Source organism: Gymnoscopelus microlampas, assembly GCF_963454915.1.
Source record: "Gymnoscopelus microlampas genome assembly, chromosome: 5".
Classification (NCBI taxonomy): Eukaryota; Metazoa; Chordata; class Actinopteri; order Myctophiformes; family Myctophidae; genus Gymnoscopelus; species Gymnoscopelus microlampas.
Window position 1 is genome coordinate 54,445,248 of NC_139942.1, and position 13,941 is coordinate 54,459,188.

At 43.6% G+C, this 13,941-nt stretch overlaps 2 protein-coding genes across 2 annotated transcripts; one reads left to right on the top strand and one right to left on the bottom strand.

The window, feature by feature from the left end:
• Positions 1-294: 294 nt before the first annotated feature.
• LOC311045210 (uncharacterized protein) lies at positions 295-5,226 on the bottom strand (the record flags this gene model as incomplete). The annotated part of the gene is made up of 4 exons (XM_084057010.1): positions 4,936-5,226; positions 2,636-2,825; positions 1,507-1,697; positions 295-744 (listed from the first exon to the last, which is right to left on the bottom strand). The coding sequence occupies exons 1-4, from the start codon at positions 5,086-5,088 to the stop codon at positions 295-297; spliced, it is 984 nt and encodes a 327-aa protein (XP_083913136.1). The 5' UTR covers positions 5,089-5,226.
• A 960-nt stretch (positions 5,227-6,186) lies between these two features.
• Positions 6,187-13,648, top strand: LOC311046132 (target of EGR1 protein 1-like). The gene is made up of 9 exons (XM_084058282.1): positions 6,187-6,595; positions 6,998-7,038; positions 7,599-7,695; positions 8,295-8,453; positions 8,910-9,023; positions 9,508-9,656; positions 10,324-10,489; positions 10,866-11,367; positions 12,205-13,648. The coding sequence occupies exons 1-9, from the start codon at positions 6,488-6,490 to the stop codon at positions 12,591-12,593; spliced, it is 1,725 nt and encodes a 574-aa protein (XP_083914408.1). The 5' UTR covers positions 6,187-6,487; the 3' UTR covers positions 12,594-13,648.
• The last annotated feature ends 293 nt before the right edge of the window (positions 13,649-13,941 follow it).

Here is a 13,941-nt window from a genome sequence, read left to right on the forward strand (position 1 = left end):
ATGAATAAAATAATAAAAGGGGGAAATTTAAGCTTGTAGATCTGCTATTTTCAAACGATTTTACACATTTGAAAAGTTGCCAAACGGGAACATTCTGCAGAGCGAGTACTTTCTACTTTTGGTACTTTTTAAGTACATTTTGATATCAATACTTTTGTACTTTCCCGGACTATTTTTTACATTGCGGTATTGATACTTTTTTACTTAAAGTAAAAAAAAATGTGAGTACTTTTTCCCCACCACTAGTTCATGAGCAAACGCCGCCGCAAGCCTGCCGGGTCCTCCTGGCTTCAATCAGGACAACGCCCCTATGAGTTCCTCCTCGTCGCCATTGTCCCCGCCGCCGACCACGACCACGGCGTCCCCCCCGCCTCCCGAGGGGTGACTGTTCCCCCCGCCGCCCCCGCCCCCACCCCCGCCGCAGGTGGCCGCCATGAGGCCCAGGCCCAGCTCGGCCAGCTCCTCGCAGCTCATGTCCGTGGTGACCATGATCTTGGTCTCCAGGCGGTTGCACAGCGTCCGGTAGGAGGGCAGCGGGTAGCCCAGCTCGCGGAGGTACTCGTAGCCCTTGGTGCCCACGGCGCCGCGGATCTTGCGCGCCTTCAGCACCGTCTCGGGCGACCAGACGGCGCGGCGCGAGTGCTTGGTGAGGGAGAGCGCGCGGACCTGGTCCTCAAACAGGAAGCTCTGGAGGCCCCTCTCGATGCGGTCCAGACGAAACAGACGCTTCTTCATCTCCTCCGCCTGGTGTGTGTGGAACGAGGAGACGGAGAGAGATACTGGGTTACAATGTGTTTTTAACACATTAAAGACGCGAGCTTTGGGAATGCACTGCGGATTTGTAGCGGAGGTTGAGAGTTGTGTAAGTCCCGGGAAAGACGCGCTGTGATTGGCCAGTAGTCACTTTGAGTGTCAGTTGGGGCAAACGCAGTCCCCACAACATCATTTACTATTCTGTGCCTATCGGTACATAACTCAGTAGGCTCAAAGCGAACTTTGCAACGTTCGGCACGGCAACTCGCACGCTTTAGCACGCTCGGTGGTGCCTCTCGTGGCTCAAGTTCGCTTGAGACTGCGCCCCTCCTCCGTCGCGGTCCGGTCCAAAACTATACTTTATCGGCGAAAAAAAGTAGTCCGCGGTTGTTTGAAAAAGTATTGTCCCAAGCGGGAGACAAACCCGGACTCCCAGTAGTAGTGGATTGGGAGTCTAATGATTAGCGAGGTGCGCCACTGTGGCCAGTGCTGAGATTGGGTATTCTGGCTGTATTAGAACTTGACGTCCCAACTCTTCTAATGTAGAGGAAAGAAGTCCCCGCGCGGGCGCCACGCCCCGTACAAATCCGCTGTGCACTACCATATATAGCGTTAAAGACATAGTTCAATGTTGAAAATGAGCGGTATTCCCCTTTAAATGGATTAAAGATGCCAACGTGGGTCTGAAAAGGTTGGAGAAGAAGCACTGTGTTTAGAGAGAGAGAGAGAGAGAGAGAGAACAGCGCCCCCTACCTCTTTCTGCAGCCGCGCGGTGTGCTGCGTCTCCTGCTCCAGCTGCTTCTTGAGGAGCTGACACTGCGTGCAGGGCGGATGCTCCTCCCCCGCACCTCCTCCTCCTCCCTCAGCCTGCTCCTCCTCCTCCAGCCCCGGCAGAGGGGTGCGTCTGGCGTAGCCGTGGTCCCCGAAGGTCAGCTCTCTGTCCACTAGGGGGGGCAGTGCACAACATGTCTGGTTAAATCGTGGCTTTCTTCATTTTGGATCTGTTATACATCAGAGGTTTTCAACCCTTTTCATGATGCCAAGGACCCCTAAAATTGATATACATTTGGCCGCGGACCCCCCATCTCAAAATATGTTGTTCCAGGGACCCCCAGAAGCAAAGATTTGAGTTAAAAATGTTTGCTTTAAAAATATATATATTCAAAGATTTGCACACATTTTCACGTTTTTTCAAAAACACCAGATCTACAAGCTCATAGCACGGCACTCGGTGCCGCTCTATGAAGCCAAAGAAATCTTAAGATGACACAGATGCGTTCCAGGTCTTAATGGGTTAAAAATGTTAAAAATATACATATTCAAAGATATGCACACATTTTCAAGATTTTTCAAAAATAGCAGATCTACTGCACAAGCTTATAGCGCGGCAATGACACAGATGGTCCCCAGACCCACTATATCAGTAGTTCCCAAACTGTTTTGGCTCGAGACCCAAAAGAGAGGGGTGAGAATGTAGGAAACAAGAAATAAAGGGGTATTTATACGTGTACCCATAAAGATTGGTCCCACATATGGGTGTGAGTGCATGAGCAATAAAAGCCCTGACAGGATGATATTCCCATGGTTCATCATACATATGGACACGATGGAATCTGTGTCATTTATAGGGACGGATCCATGATAACACCTTTTAACCCATTAAGACAATGAGTTCTTTTACTTTTGGTACTTTAAGTATATTTTGATGCCAATACTTTTGTACTTTTACTCAAATAATGTTTGATCACCGGACTTTTACTTGTAACAGAGTATTTCTACACTGCAGTATTGATACTTTTACTTAAGTAAAAGATGCGAGTATAGAGTACTTTTTCCACCACTGCTTGGTTGAATTCAAGCACAAAATAAGGGGAGGTTTTACCCGGTTCAGTTTTGAGAGGCATCATCAGGAGGTATGGAGAGGTGGAGGAGGTGATGGAGGTGACTACAGGGTAAGTAGGGTCTAACACTCCTTTCACATTGAAGAGGGTGGGGATGGCGTTGGGCTTCAACTTCTTCCCTCCAGAAGGCGAGCGGGCGATCTCCTCAAACTGACTCTGTTCAAAGTGGACCTGTGTGGCGGCACCCCGAGGATCACACACACACAAAATGTTAATACCTCAGATCTCTGTACTCACACAGATCATCTTTACTCACACAGAGTACACAAAAAGTTACACAAATAAAATGGTATGATACAGTAAATCAGGGCTCTTGAACGTTTTCAGGCCAAGGACCCCTTGGCTGAGAGCGAGATAAATCAGGGACGCCCCGATATATATTGTATAAAATATTTATTTTGTTCATAGATTTCATAGACAGCTTTATAGACTTGTTTCACAGCACTATCATGTTGGATTCATGTTAATGTGTATTTCCAGACATTTAACCATGCACTTAAACAATACTTAAACCTGACCTTTCACTCTGTACTTAGTCTGCTCTTTTCCCCCCCTATACCAAACCACTTTGCAGAAAATAGCAGATCTACAAGCGCACTTTGGCTAAAGTTCTCCTCAGAATAGGGATGCTTAGGTGAAGTGGTTAATGTAAAAATCACACACAGATTTGGCGGACCCCCTGTAGTAACTCTGAGGACCCCCTAGGGGTCCCGGACCCCCTGTTGAAGACCTCTGCAGTAAATGTTGCATTTATTATTTGGAGCCTTTATCCCAGGTGCTTTTTCAAGGTGCATTACATTCAACCATTCACACACACCGATGGCAGAGGACGCCATGCAAGGCCCCAACCTGCTCTCATCAGGAGCAATTAGGGGTTCAGCGTCTTGCTCAAGGACACTTCGACACTAAAACTCTGGGGGAGCCCCGGGATCGAACTGGGGTTCCAAAGTGGCCGCTCTTCTACCTCCTGAGCCAATGCCGCCCTCCGTAAGACTTAACTGTATCATACCATATTATCCTTGATGAAAGTGCACAGCTCTTCAAGGATATAAGATATCTGATGGTGAAAGGCTGAGATAAATGAAAGAGTCTTGATTAAGACCTGGAACGCATCTGTGTCACTTTAGATTTCTTTGGCTATTCAAAAATAGCAGATCTACAAGCTCATAGCGCGGCACCGAGTGCCGCGCTATGAGCTTGTAGATCTGCTATTTTTGAAAAAATCTTGAGAATTCGTTTTTTTAGTTTTTTTCCAAAAAACTGTTAGGATTTAGAAAACATTTTTTAAGAATCGCCTCAGGTCTTAAAGGGTTTAGTCAGAGTTAACAGTGTCTCTGCAAGACGCTATAACTGTCTATGAGAGAGAGTGTCCTCTCAGAATGTCTTGGACAGTTTAAGCATCATGGAATCAAATGGAAATGATTGTTTATTTACAGAAGCAAATAAACAATAATAAAAGCAACAACGAAATATGCTACAAATAATAATAGATTTGTGCAGGTGAGATTTGAATCAAACTGTTGTATAGGTTGAAGCTAAATAACTTATTATGCAATACCCCTTTAACATAGAGTACATACACAAGACAAATAAAGAAAACAATTTAAGTCTCAAAAAAGTAAAACACAGGAGAAGAAATACAGAAACGTTTTTTTGCTTCATAATCCATAATATATAATGACAATGCATGATCACATGCATTGTTGCACACACACACACGCGACGCGTTGTGAGCTTGTAGATCTGCTATTTTCAAATAGCCAAGGTATAAAATAGGGCTAAAGTGGTTAATGTGTGTTTTTATAATATCATAATTTATATCTGAAAAGTAACTAGTAACTAAAGTTTTCAAATAATTGTAGTGGAGTAAAAGTACAATATTTGCCTCTGAGATGTAGGGGAGTAGAAGTAAAAGTATTGGAAATTGGAAATACTCAAATAAAGTACAAATACCTCAAAATTGTACTTAAGTACAGTACATGTACTTACTTTCCACCACTGATATATATATATATATATATATATATATATATATATATATATATATATATATATATATATACATATACATATACATATACATATATATATATATATATATACATATACATATACATATACATATATATATATATATGTGTGTATTATGGATCCATAATATATTATATAATAAGTATAATAATAATAATAATAATACATGATCATAATACATCTCTATACTTGTTTTCTCATGCCAATGAACTAAAGCCACAGTGAATATAATTGAAGGTAACTTTGTTACCTGGCACAGTCTGGAGTGAGGAGTTGGTACAAAGTGATCTCTCCTGCAGTTCACCATCCACTTCTTCTTCCTCACTGGATCCTTAGGGAACCTGAACAGCTGCTTCCCTATGCTGGTGGAGTTGGAGCAGTTTGGAGCCGAGCAGCCCCCCATTAGAATAATAATAACAACAATAATACTAAGATCTAAACGCTAATAAACATTAGCTGCAAGTCTAAGCTAAAAGATCTGAGTCTACTCTAATGCATCATTTTAAACCCCCAGCTAGGGGAAGGTAATACAACTAATAACGCGAGAATAACGCAGCATTTCAACAAGGACTCAGTCTACAATTATATATGTTTTCGCAATATTTAAAAAGTAAACACAAAATGACGTTATTTAATCTGAAACAACGGGTTTGTTTGACTTTGTTTTTTGAGCCAAAATGGCGGCTCTTGTCCTCGACGACTGGGTTTAGTGGCGTACTCTATATATGAGCTGTCCAGGGCGGATGCCTGATCACATCATGGTTAGCCTTAGATCAAGACTATCGTACATGTATTTTATCGGTTTTGACATTTGTATATCTATGAGAGTCTTAGCGACCACTCTCCCAGCTTACACCACATGTTAACAAGGTGTTCGGTGTGTTTGTGTAATGTATTAGTCCATATTATTCAATAAAGTGTTTTAATCCCGTTTGTGCCCGAACGCCAATTTTCCTCCCTCGTTCACATTGAGTGTAATTCCGGCTTTCACCGGATGCGCCCCGTCACTGCCGCACATTGGGAACTCCCGACAGATTCGGCCACAGACGGGATTAAAACACGTTTTTATTGAAAAATATGGACTAATACATTACACAAACACATCGTACACCTAGTTAACATTTGGGGCAAGCGGGTAAGCACCTTATATTTTACATTTGTACATGTTTGGAGAAATACGGGCTTTACTGGTGACATTGCAGGGCAAACTGGGGGGATGGTCGCTAAGACTCTCGTAGATAGGAAAGTAAAAGTCGATAAAAATGCATCTAGTCTTGATCTAAGGCTAACATCCTCATGGCACGTTTTATGTACAAATAGGATGTGAAACATAAGAACACACACCTTTAAGCAGTCACTTTAGTTGTGGTGTAGTAGAGTGTTATTATTTATTTTACTTTATTTTTTTTACATTTTACTCCGGCAATGTGTAAACAGCTATAAGTCGAGGTGGTCCTTCCAGCCAGGACCCCTTCCTTCCAGCATGCTGTAGTGTTTACATTCTGCATGTTGTGTCTCTCTCTCTCACACACTTATAATATAATATATACATCTATAATATAATATATACATCTATCTACGGAATGTTAATGAAACACAAGTACAAGCCATAGTAAAACAACAACAGATATTAATTATATCAGTGTTTTAGTCAAGTCAATATGTCAGAAGTTACTATTACTGTGTCTTTACTGCTAACATAGTTAGCTTTGAGCTAAGGTGTGCAGAAATAATTCATTTTATTATCGTTATAAAGTACATTTATTTGGCAGAAACACAGAATTAAGCTCCTGTTGATCCAGATGGATATGATAGTCCCAGTGGTGGATGTTCAGAATGATAACTTTAAAGAGCTGTGGCCTGCGATGCTGCTGGCCATCAGAACCTCCTGTTTCATAGCAGTAGATACTGTGAGTACAAACATGCATTAATCAAGTTATCCCTACTGTACATACTTTGGCTATTTGAAAATAGCAGATCTACAAGCTCACAACGCGTTGCTTTGCGACCCGTTGTGAGCTTGTAGATCTGCTAAACTGTCCGGGGTGTGCTGTGCTCCCAAAATCCTGAGTAGACCATAATACAGTGGTTTTCAATCAGTGGTCCGGGGACCACCAGTGGTCCTTGAAGGAGTACCAGGGGGTCCCCAGCAAAATCAGTTAACATAGCTTCACAATCATTTTAACCACTTAGCTTTGGCTCATGAGCTTGTAGATCTGCTATTTTTGAAAAGTGATTTTTGAAAGTGAAATATCCCTTTAAGTAGCCAGCCAGTGTGATAATCAGTCTGTCTGTCTGTCTGTCCTCTTCAGGAGCTGAGTGGTCTTGGGAACAGGAAAGCCCTGTTGGCTGAGTGAGTTTGGTCGTCTTCTCTTTTTTTTTTTGTCATCTTTGCATTGATCTTCAGTACATGGCCCTATAGCCCATTGGTTCTCAAAGTGGGGTCCGGGGACCCCCAGGGGTCCTTGGGGGGGGGGGGGTTCCAGGGGGTCCCCAGCTTAAATGTGTTAACATAGCATCACAATAATTGAAACCACTTTAACCTTTTATACTTTTGCTCATATACAAGCTACGAGCTTGTAGATCTGTTGTAAATCAACATTTTTGCAAACCTTTGAATATACATATATTTTTAAAGCGAACATTTGTAACAACTGGATTTTGAGATGGGGGTCCGCGGCCAAATACATATCATTTTGGGGGTCCTTGACATGTTAAACTTTGAGAACCACTGCTATAGCCAAATGGTTTGAGAGACTGATAATGGCTTGGTCTGTGGAGGCCTTGAGAAAGAGACACACATCATGCTAATTCCTGCACAAAAGCCCTAGTGCCATCCTGAAGCAGATCAGACATCTCTACGATATTCTCCGTGTTGTTAAAGTTTAATGTGTATTTCATGTCTCTTCTCAGATGCATAGAAGAGCGATATAAAGCCATATGCCATGCAGCTCGCTCTCGTTCCATCCTCTCCCTGGGAATCGCCTGCTACAAAACACTGGACGATAAAGTACGACAAAACGTTGTTCCTTGTTCCTTTGCTTTACTCTCTGTCTAGAACCAACACACTGTTACATAAAGAGGATTAACTTCATCATATCATGAATAGTGAAATGAGCAGATCTACACAGATCTCTGTGTTGTGAACTTGTACATCAGCTATTTACATTTTTTGCAAGATAAGGATAATTCCTTTTAACAGGTCGTTCATGAAAGTCCTTGCGGTCTTGTTTCCAATGAGAACCTGTGAGCAATTAGGGGTTAAGAGTCTTGCTCAGGGACAAATTTCATTTCATTGACACATATGCTGGCCTTGCCTGGAATCGAACCTGGGGCAACCAGGGCCTCTGGCTCCCAAGGCGGGCTCACTAACCACTCAGCTATGGCCGCCCCATAACTGGCCAGATGCCAAGACCAATGTGGTTTAGCAAATAATTAATAACTGATGTTGGCTCTGTTGAGCCTTAATTCTTTGCTGTATTTGCTACTGTAGAACATAAGAATTGATAACTTTGTAATGTTTAAGTAGCATAAATGATTTTCTCATCTTCCATGTTTTGTTCTTCTAAACAAATATACGTTGTATCCCTCTGTCTGTCTGTCTGTCAGGCTGCAGACACGTACCTGGTCCAGGTGTACAACCTGACGGTGCTGTGTTCAGAGGAGTACATCATAGAGCCTCAGTCAGTGCAGTTCCTGGTGCAGCACGGCTTTGACTTCAACAAGCAGTATGCCCAGGGGGTCCCGTACTGCAAAGGCAATAATAAGGTACATACATTAACAGAAAGGCAGACAGTGAAAATGAGACGCAAAAGGAAATCTACCAGAGGTTAGTCATCCATTAGCTCTTTCATTTATTCTAACAGGGAATCTTATTCTAAACATATGGAAGCTACCAGAATAAACCCTATATACTTAGTTGACTGGTGTCCCCCCCAGGCTCGGGCTCTTGACTGTACTTGGTCCGCTCCTTTTTCACTCTATACCAAGGGTCCTATCTGTATAACTTGCCCCTATGCCTAAACATTTTTGGCATTTTTTACTATTTTGAAAAAGATTTTAAAGTAGTGAAAATATCCGATCTACATCGACACGTTGTGAGCTTGTAGGTCGGCTATTTGCAGGATAGGGCCCCAAATGTCTTCGGCCCAGAATAGGGACGCTAGGGTTCATGAGGTTAATCTTAATGGTTTCTCTTCTCTCTCTCTCTCGTGGTTCTTCCAGGGAGGATCAGACAACCAGGGAGTGACTGTCCGTGCGTTGTTCACTGAACTCCTCCGTGCCAGGAAACCTCTGGTGCTCCACAACGGCCTCATTGACATGGCCTTCCTCTACCAGGTATGTGTTCACCTTCACCCTTCAATTCACTTCCATTCAAAGAACATCTTTTGCATGTCTCACAGTTTACCATTTACAGTACTGGGGTCCCACAGGGCTCTACACTTAGTCCGCTCCTTTCGAAAAAACAAATGACAAATTATCTACATATTTACACATGGTACCTGAGATAAGATATAAAGTTGCGTGAGCATAGCAGCAATGTATACTGTGCATGATATACTTATGGACGTTAGTTAAAGTACTAGAAAAAAAACACAAAAGACAAGTCAGTGCGTTGTACATGGGATTAAGGTGCAAAATGTCAGTGCGTGTCGACTGCATAATCCACATAATGTAGACTGACACTGGTTTAATCTGCAAGCAGGTCCATGAGGAAGAGCAAAGAAAAAAAGTAAAGCCACTTGTCAATTTCATCCACAGTTAGGTCCAAGGCACTAACTGTGTTGTTGTTGTTGTGTCCTCTCCTCTCCTCTCCTCCCAGTGTTTCTATGCCCACCTGCCTGAGCGTCTGGCCACCTTCACAGCTGACCTGTCTGAGATGTTCCCGGCGGGCGTCTACGACACCAAGTACGCCACGGAGTTCCAGCTCCGCCTCACAGCCTCCTATCTGGAGTACGCCTACAAGAAATGGTCAGCACCGCTAACTTGTATATATATCGGTGTAAGGCTTGATGACCTCCTAGATCACTGGTTCTCAAACTCTTCAGGCCACGACCCCGCCCCAAAATAATCATATTTTACCTGGGGACCCCCACCCTGACAAGGCAGGCAGAATCCGGCAGGCAGAACCTGGCAGAATCAGATCCCCTGTATACACTTACACTGCATTTTGTATGCTGGGGACTCCCCCCAAAATCATTTAGGGCAGGGGTCTTCAACGTTTTCAGGCCAAGGACCCCCTAGCTGAGAGGGAGATGAAGCAGGGACCCCCTCTATATTGTATAAAATTGTGTTTCAGATTAAACCTTTTTTGTTTACTTTTGGTCTGCTCTTTTTTCCCTCTACACCTATAACTCTTTGCCAAAAATAGCCGATCTACAAGCTCACAACGCCTCGCAGCGTTGTGAGAAAAAACAAATCATATCACACAAAGATTTGGCGTTCCCCATGTAGTAACTCTGAGGACCCCCTGTTGAAGACCCCTGATTTAGGGGACCCCCCCTGAGGGCCCCCGACACCCAGTTTGGGAACCACTGATCTAGATAACATTATGATAGACCCAGTGTTGGTACCATCTATACCAGCTCATAGTGAAATCAGCTGCTTCTCATCTAAACATCATTTCTCTCCTTTGCAGTAAGTTGGACACCAGTCGCAGTGTGGCGTCAGGACGGCCTGGACCCCATGTCCATGTGGACTTCTGTCACTACGCTGGTCAGATGTCCAACTATGTAGATTACAGAGCCTGTCCGGCCATGGCGTCTCCTGAGGGGCAGCCCGGAAACGTTTGCGAGCGCTTCTCTGTAAGTGAATAGTAAAAACAATTAAAACATTTTTTTTGTCTCAGAAACAATAAAGTTAAAGGGTTAGGGTTAGGGTTTGTACTAAGGGATTAATAGCTTAAATTTCTGTTCTACTTTAAAATGTTAGTTGTTAAGGATTATTAGCAGTACTGGTAACTACTACAGTAGTATTGTCTGTTACTAATAACATTAGCATGACTTGTTAGTCATAATACTGATATTAATAACAGTAAAGGAGCTTGCAGACTAAAGTCCATGATTAACACAACTTGAGGTTGAAGGAATTTCCTGACATTTTATTCAATATTTGGGGTCCAGGCCTTCTTCCCAAATGATACATTTCACATCGACAATACTGTGTGTGTGTGTGTGTCAGGCATTCGGCTGGTGTCCCCACGGTTCCCAGTGCACCTCGTCCCACGACATCAACCTCATCCTCCATCAGGACGAGAAGGGAACGGACGACAGGAGAAGCAGGAGGAAGAGAAAGAGAGACAAGAAGAAAGGAGGACAGAAGGCGGAGGGAGGCTCGGCCGTCTTTGACGGCGCGCCCGAAAATAAAATGGCCTGCATCATGGAAGTGGATCCCGTAGAGGGACCTGTTGACGACGTCGCCGCCGCCGCCATCCAGGACCGGCCAGCGACCGCCGAGTCATGCCAGGGACCACCGGACGGCATGGAGGAGAACATAGAGAGAGAGGACCTCAGTGTCCCCAGCACCACACCTGTTGTCCCCAGCACCACACCTGTTGTCCCCAGCACTACACCTGTTGTCCCAAGCACCACACCTGTTGTCCCCAGCACCACCACCACCACACCTGACGACGAAACACGCAATGGTGTGAAAATGGAGTCAGTGGCACCAGAAGGAGGAAACGGTAGGCCTGTCACAGTAGGCTCTATGCACAGCAGCCATGTTGGGAAGAAATTGAAAGAAGGAATCTAAAAATGACACTTTTCTTTCCCGGATTAATAATATTATATAATATAAATATATTAATGATACTAATGAAGGCTCTGTTCCATTCCGGTCAAACAGAGTCAGGGTGCTGATATTGTGCATGTTGACTCACTCTCATTGTTCCTTGAGGGGGGTTCTAAATGGGCCCTTACAGGTGTGTAACTCTGAGCGTGTACGAAATGGAACCAAATGGACCCGTAAGGGTCCATTTGGTTCCATTTGTACACACTCAGAGTTATGGAGGTCCTTGAAGTTAAGTTTTGAGAACCACTGTGTTACACTGAATGGAACGGAGCCTTCGTTAGGACCATTGGTAAAAGCCTGTGAAGGAAGTAAGGAAGAGGCCCAATTACTTTCCAATATGGCTGCTGTGCATAGAGCCTATTATTACATAATCGCCTAATTTTGCGTAATCGTCATAATCGGTATGTTGAAAAATGTCCATATGTTTTCAGATATTTTCAAAAAGTAGCGTAAATAGCTGAACGACGAGCTTACAACTCCTTGCGATGTGCTGTAAGCTTGTAGATCGGCTATTTACGCTATATGATTTAAAAAAAAAGTTATATTAGTTTTTGTATATTAAAGTTGTTTGTCATATCTGTTTTTGGTCAGCTCAGAAGCCTAAAAGCCAAAACAGAAATGAAATTTCTATTTATATGTTCCATTATTCAATGCCCAAAAACGAATAAATCGTTAATCACAATTATTTATGTGACAATTAAATCGTCAAGTAAAGTTTGATTGTTGACAGCCCTAGGAAACGGCAGCTGCATCTCTCCTGCGGCGGACGCCAAGAAAAAGAAGCCGGAGGGAGGAGGCACGCACCGGGCCGGGTTCGATGCCTTCATGACCGGATACATCTTCGCCCACGCCACCACCCTCTGTAAGAGAGGAGGAGCGGGGAAAGAAGAAGAAGGAAAAGAGGGGGAGAAGAAGAAGACGGCGACGACGCAGAAGGGAGGTTCATGGCTCCCAGAATGCATCAATAAGGTGTACCTGAGCGGGAAGGCGGCCCCCCTGCACATCGTTAAGAGCACCTTCTCCAAGTCATCCAAGGCCCACCTTCACAAGATGGAGATGGTTTGGGCCAAGAGTGCAGCCAGCGCCCTGGCAGAGAGGGCACAGCAAGGGACTGTGTAGATCCATGGTTCTCAAAACCTTTTAATTTCAAAGACCCCCCCTCACCCAGCAGCGAACGGCCTTTTCCTGTGTTGTTGAAGCGCATGTCAGCGCACTGAAGTCAAGGCACAGACTACTGTGTTGTTGACGGACAACGTATGCATACTTATGAGAAACGACAACAATAAAACCTGGAAAAACAGTTGCGTGCATTAGCGCAAGAGATGAGGATAAAGGAAACATTCAGTCTAAAGGTCCTTACATACCGGCGAATATAGCGAATATACGCAAAATTCAGACTCGTTCCGAATAATTAAAAGACGCTTTTTCGCTTCGCTTTTTCGCTCCATGTACGGAGCCATTGACTTTATAATGTTTTAAAAAAACCGCATTATTCGCACGAAAAAATCGCCCCGGTGTGTAAGGACCTTAAATGTCCAGTTTGCTCATTCACAACTACTACTAGGCTACTACTTTTGTATTTGAAACTTTACATTTCTCTAAATGTTATAAACTTTCAGGACAGCCTAAGTACAAATATCATTTATGAAAAGGCTCCTATAGGCTACAGTGAAGTCGGACTGAATAATGACTGAAACGTTTTTGCTTTTTTTACTCTCTTGGTGTGGGGATTATCTGGCACAGTAGTCGTGAATTAGCAAACTGGACATTTAGACTGAATGTTTCCTTTTATATCCTCATCTTGCGCTAATGCACGCAACTGTTTTGCCAGGTTTTATTGTTGTCGTTTCTCATAAGCGTGCATCCGTTGTCCGTCGACAACACTGTAGTCTGTGCCTTGACTTCAGTGCGCTGACTCTCTCCCCCCCCCCCCCCCCCCCGCCCCCTTGCGCTTCAACAACACAGGAAAAGGCCGTTCGCCACCCAGCAAGGGGATGTGTGTATGTCAGCACTTTTGTTTTATATAGTACAAATTTTAAGTTTGTTTGATTTTCTTTGTTGACATAATCGGGCTGTTAGTTAGAGATAGACGACTTACAATACAAACGGACACGCTCTTTTCAGAATGTATCATGATTTTTTTTCAGAGCACAATGTATTTGTATAAAAGTAATTAAAATACCGTATTGAATACTTTTTTACATCCCGACTGTCATTATAAATCACAGGAACGCGTTTTGAAAATGTACGCATTGCAAGTGTCTGAACTATGTCTTCTTCTTAGGTTTACATACTTTGTTCATTTTAAACAAAAGTGGGTGAAACGCACACCAATGTGTAAACTCTACTAGGACAGGGGTCTTCAACAGGGGGTCCGGGATCCCTAGGGGGTCCTCAGAGTTACTACAGGGGGTCCGCCCAATATTTGTGTCATTTTTACATTAACCACTTCAACCAAGCATCCCTA